We start from the raw sequence: 6,000 nt of genomic DNA, 5'->3' as shown, positions 1-6,000 counted from the left end.
ACGACCAAGACAAGGAAGTCCATTATCACTATTTTTACTCAATAGTGGAAATACTAGCCAGCAACAAAAGTAATAAATACAAATACAACAAAATAATATATACAAAATAATATACAAAATATATACAAAATAATAAATACAACAAAAATAAATACAAATAAAAGGTATAAAGGTTACAGAGAAGTTAAACCATCTTTATTCGTGGATTGCAAGATTTTGATCGCAGAAATTCCGAAAGAATCTACACAGTATTATTACAAGTAACAAGGGAACTTAGCAAGATGCTTCAATATAAGATCAGTATGTAAAAATCAATATTGTTTATTCTTACAACAAGCAGAATATTAAAAAGTCAAAATGCCATTTAACATAAATCTAATGAAAGATATGTATCATCTCTATACTGCAATCTATCCAAGCACAGCTGCATTAAAATATAGATATATGGGCAATCTACAAAACATTGCCAGGAGAAATTAAAGACCACTTAAATAAATGGTGGGGTAGAATGATACTCATGGATTGAAGGACTTAATGTTAAGATACTAGTTTTCCCCAAACAGATCTATAGATTCAATGCAAGTCCAGCAAAAATCCCATTTTTTAATTTAACCTAATTCCAAAATTCACCTAGAAATACAAAGGTCGTAGAATGAGCCAAAGCAATCTTGGGAGAATAAGTTACAGGACTTAAAGATTTATTATAAAACTACATTAAGTTAACACAGTTTGGTACTGGTATAAAGTTAGACAAACACTACTCCCTCTCGCTCCTCAATCTGCCCCCATCCCTGGAACATGCTGGCAGCTTTCTCCATCCGATCTGCAAGCGTAAAGAGCGCTGAGGAAGGGCTGACCGACTGGCGTGGGAAACAAAGCGGCACTGAGATAACTTAGGCCACCTTCCTCCCCTCAGTACCTTCGGATGGAAAAGGTTTCCCTTCTTGGTCTGGGAAGCCCACTAAGAAGAAATCCTGGGCTGTGGGGCCGCCCGGCGCGTTGCCCCAGGAACCAGAAGGCTTTTTGCCGCTATTAGGGCAGAATGACTTCCGGTGAGTCCCAGCCGTTTAGGATTCCCAGCCCAAAGATCGCGGGAATCCAAGCGTCATCCGGGCCTCTGCTCCCGGAAGCGACAACGCAGCCGCGAATGAGGTAATGGAAGCGAAAGGACTTGGCTACCTGTGGCAGCCATGATAGAAACTAGGGAAAATGGAAGCTCGAAGTAGCTTGCGTTATTAACTGACATACAAACGCCCCTAACCGCCACACGTTCCTAGGGGATGACAGTACGTTACAAAAGTGCTTCTAAACTACTACTGAAAGCTCCGTGGGAGTGCCCGCTGGCGTGGGCGCCGTGGAAGGGAGGGAGAACGTGTACGCCCCAGGCTTCAGTAACCATGGCTGCGAGGGGCGGGGACTGGGAGCGCTGGTCCTGGGCCGGGGTGGGACTGGGAGGAATCGGTCCTCCACTGTCCCGGCTGGCCCCGCGCCGGCGTGTCGCCTCCCTTTCCGCTAGCAGCACGCTGCGTGGCTGCTCGTTGGCTATTTAGGACGGAAGCTCGGTTGGTGTTTCTCCAGAAGTTTCCCCCTTGGGCGGTAGTGGAGGTGGTAACCGCGATAGTAGCAACTCCGGCGGCAGCAACAGTGACTACGAGGGATGGCGGCGGCTGCAGCAGGAACTGCAACATCCCAGAGGTGCGTGTTTTTCTTTCCCTTTGCTATTTATTTTATCCCCCTTTCCTTGGCTAGTGAGCCGTGCTGAAGTCGTTGTTTTCCTGACAGGTTTTTGCAGAGCTTCTCGGATGCCCTAATCGACGAGGACCCCCAGGCGGCGTTAGAGGTGAGAGAGCCCATTTCTGCTTCCTCCACTCTCTTTAGGGGAACTGGGCCACTTCGGGGCCCGGCTGACTCGCCTTCTCCCAGCACCGCCGGACAGGGACCCAGGCTCTTGTTGATGCTGCGTCTCAGCCCCGGTATTGAGATTCTGGGTCTCCTTTCTCTGTTCCACGGTAGCCGCGTTACCCTAGACTCCTATCTCGCCCTTTCCACTCCCTACAGCTCCTGAGAAAAACCTGTATTTCTTGGGAGCATGGTTGGCATTTGTAGTTGGGTTGAAAGAATTTTTTTTTTTAAATGGCATTTATGACTAGAAGAGAAAAGTGGGCTCTGGGCTGGGCTGAAAGAATTTTTGTTTTTTAATGACGTTTGTGACTAGAAAAGTGGACTCTGGGCTCGATGAAGTTAAGTTTTTCGTTTGACAATCATTCTTGCCACTCTTATGTAAAAGTGTCGGTATGAAGTCGGTTTATTGGAGCAAAAACCTTTTCCCTCACGTCCCTGAAACTTTCCAGATGTCTTATCACAGTTCATTATTCACTCATTTGTATATACATCAAAAATTGTTTTTGAGTGCAGTGTGCAAAGGCGCTGATTGCTATGGGTTAAAGTCTTCGTTATATACTTAGCTAACTTAGAAATCACTTTTTGTAGGTGTGCAGTGAAGACAAACCATAAAGCTGTAAAGGAATGTAAAAGAGCAAGAATTAAATAATAAGAATTAGAGGAGAACCTAAAGATAAATGATGGTGTGGGTCACAGAATTTAGCCAGGAGTTTGTTTTTTGCGTTACATCACAGAGAAGAGGAAACCTGTTTTGTTGTTATGTTTAACACTTTGAGGCAAGACAGCGTTTTTTCTAGCTATGACTTTTATAAGAAATGTGCCATATGGTACTAGAGCCTCCGTTGAGAAGATCTTTGAGCTGAGATCTGAAGCAACAAGGGATATTACTTGGAAGCTCTGGGGGAAGAGTATTCCAGGCAGGACCAAGAGCCAGTGCAAATCCTGAGGTAGGAATGAAGTTGGGCCTGTATGGGAAGCAACAAAAAGGCTCTTTTTATTAGAGGGCCCATTTGATTAAAAGATAAGGTTGGACAGGAAACTAGGAGCCAGGTCCTATAAGGCCTTTTAGGGTCCAGGTGTTTTTTGTACCTAAATATATAGACCTTTAGATACTGGGAGTAAGGCTTCTGGGATCAGTTTGGGGATAATGTTACAGAAAGCACTGATAATTTTTCTCCATAATTCCTTGTATTAGCTAGACAGCTATTACTTTTAATTTACATTTGTTATTGTCCTGTTAGACCTAGTGCTTCGTTTGGAAATCCGCTTTATATAAAAGTTGCTTTTAAACAATATTAACATAATGAATTTTATTGTCACTTTCCATCTTACTGTACTTTTAAAAATGTTTATGGAGGCATATATGATATGTGTAAATAACACAAATTTTAAATCTATAGTTTGATGAATTTTCACATGTTTACACCACCAGATTAAGATACAGAGTATCTCCATTCATAATGCTCCTTCGTGCTCCTTCTGAGCCAGTAATTCTTCTTACTGTCCTGCTGACTCCTGTTTTGACCTCCATCACCATCAATTAGTTTTGCTTGTTCTTTACTCATAAACAGAATCATACAGTAGGTGCTTTGTTGAATGTAGGCACTCTGTTTTTGCTTTAATCGTTACGTGAGTATACATTCATATTGTGTGAAGCAGTAGTTCTTTTGCGTTGCTGTGTAATATTCCATTGTATAAATATATGTTGTATAGCTGTAAGTACAGCGCAATTTATTCTAACAGTGGAAATCTGGGTTTCTAGTTATTAGCTAGCATAAATAAAGCTTCTGTGAATACTCTTGTACGTGTATTTTGGTGAACACATGCATTTCTTTTGGTTGTATGTACCTAGGAGAAGAATTGCCTAGGATAGTCATGTGGCTAGTATTAGTACCTTGGTTTTTAATGTGTGGCTCTTGGACCAGCAGTAGTAGTATCACCTGGCAATTAATTAGAAGTGCAGCCGGGCGCGGTGGCTCACACCTGTAATCCCAGCATTCTGGGAGGCCGAGGCAGGCGGATCAGGAGGTCAGGAGTTTGAGACCAGCTTAGCCAACATGGTGAAACCCCGTCTCTATTAAAAATACAAAAAATTAGCCGGGCGTGGTGGTGGGCAGCCATAATTAGCTGCCCGCGAGGCTGAGGCAGGAGAATCGCTTGAACCCTGGAGGCAGAGGTAGCAGTGAGCTGAGATTGTGCCATTGCACTCCAGTCCAGGTGACAGTGAGGTCCGGCCATCAAAGGCATTAAATCCCGGCACAGCGTTTTCAGTTTTACATGATCGTGGAGATGTGTCAAGAATTTGGAGAAAGGAAAATGAAATTTTCTGAATTACAAAACCTACTTTAAAAGCAGAATAGATGGTTAATTGGAGGAGGAACAAGGGATAGTGGGTAGCAGGAAGATGGTGGTGCTGACTGGATCGAAGAATAATATCTGCGTGTAGGGTAGTGATTGAGAGCATGAAGGGGAGTTGTTTTATGTAAAATGCACTGGACTTGGTAACAATTGGAATATAAGGGATGTCTCCTGAGATTCTGGCTGGGGGAATGTAGTAGGAACTGGTGCTATTCATTTAGATAGCATTTAGGATGATAGCACTTAGAAGATTGCATTCAGCATTGGGGAACAGGTTTGAGGAGAGAAAGTAGTTTTAGATTGTGAATATTTGTACATGAGTTGCCCCTGGGACATTTCAGGTAGTCTAGAGAAAACTATGTGCTGCTGTTGCTCAGGGGCACTGTCTAGGCTCAAAATAGACTTGAGTCATCAGCATGCATCAACACATATGTGAAGCCCCCCAATAGTTAAGGAATCAAAGAATGTTTGTAGAGGGGAAGAAGCCTTAAGTACTGATCCCAAGGAGAACATTAGTTTTTAAGAGGCAACAGAATGGTAAGCCGAAAGGCCTGGTTATTATTGTCAAGGGCCGCAGAGAGATCAAGTCAGATAGGAATCAGTTGGATTTGATAAGGGGTTATTAGTGATTTTGAGAAGATTAAGACTAGAGGGGCAAATATTTTTGTATTCTGTGGCAAAGAAGATGAGGTCAAAGCAGAGACCAGGGAAAGGTCTGAAAAAAAATCTGCAAGGAGAAAAATCAATACTTTTCATTGAATGGTTACTGGATGCCACATACAGATCTAGGCAAGCCCAGCACCCTGCAGTCATCTTCAATTTATCTTATCTCACATGTTCACCCATTAGCAAGTCTCGCTGCTTCTAATATGTTCCAACTTACGGTATTTCTCTTCGTCACCTCTGTGGCTAACATGCTTTTCTAACCTAGACTTTAGTAGTTTCCTAAGAAGTCTCCGTTTCCAGTCCTGATTTGATAATGTATTCACCAGACTGCAGCCAGAATGACATTTAAAAAAATAGTAAATTGGACCATGCTCTTACAGTGAACTTTCCATGGCTTTCCATCACACCTAAGGTCCAAATTCCTTATACAGTCTGCAGCCTACAAAGTGAGGCCCTTGAAGTGTAGCAGGTTACAGCTTCTTTGCTTTCTTGGTTTGAGCCACACTTTCTGTTGATTGATTGTAACCCCATGTAATTTGAGGAGCATCTGTACATGTTGCTTTGTGAGAGTCACACTACTAGGTTAAAGCAAAGTCAATGATACATGTGGCTCTTGAAATAATTTTACCATTAAAGAAAACTACCAAATCCCTAGAGTTTGTAGTCAGTTGGCAGAAAATAAAAGTGTTCCTGCACTTGTCCTTGATCTCCCAAGTTGTGTAATCTTTTGCATCATTGTTTTTCCAGCTACCACACCTATATGTTGTGACTGCATGGGTTGAAAAAGTTTCAGTCTCTAACTCTTGATAGTTGACATAGCCATCTATTAGATTGTGTCTGGGCTTTGAACAGAATATTTAGTTGGGTTTTATTAGAGTTGTGTGCTATTGATAGAGGCTAGGAGAGGGCCAGGTAAGCTTGATTGTGTATGTATTGATTGTCTTAACCTCCCTGAGTGCTAGATTTAACTTCTCGTCTTTTTTTTATTGCACAGCTTCACATTTTCTAGAATCTCAAATTCTATGTGGTGTTTGAATCTTCTTCAGATTAGGAGGAGGAAATCTGTAATGGTCA

General features: G+C 42.3%; 1 protein-coding gene across 1 annotated transcript in view; it reads left to right on the top strand.

The window, feature by feature from the left end:
- Positions 1 to 1,550: 1,550 nt before the first annotated feature.
- The window catches only part of LOC105485613 (SGT1 homolog, MIS12 kinetochore complex assembly cochaperone), a 35,801-nt gene continuing 31,351 nt past the window's right edge, over positions 1,551 to 6,000 (top strand). Inside the window, exons 1-2 of the mRNA XM_024794009.2 lie at positions 1,551 to 1,695; positions 1,783 to 1,840. Of these exons, the coding sequence (XP_024649777.1) occupies positions 1,658 to 1,695; positions 1,783 to 1,840 (96 nt within the window). The 5' untranslated portion in view covers positions 1,551 to 1,657. The remainder of the gene's footprint in view (positions 1,696 to 1,782; positions 1,841 to 6,000) is intronic.

The sequence above is a fragment of the Macaca nemestrina genome, chromosome 16 (genome assembly GCF_043159975.1).
Source record: "Macaca nemestrina isolate mMacNem1 chromosome 16, mMacNem.hap1, whole genome shotgun sequence".
In the NCBI taxonomy this organism is placed as follows: domain Eukaryota; kingdom Metazoa; phylum Chordata; class Mammalia; order Primates; family Cercopithecidae; genus Macaca; species Macaca nemestrina.
Note: the sequence above shows the minus strand (reverse complement) of the source record. Positions and strands in the feature narration are given on the sequence as shown.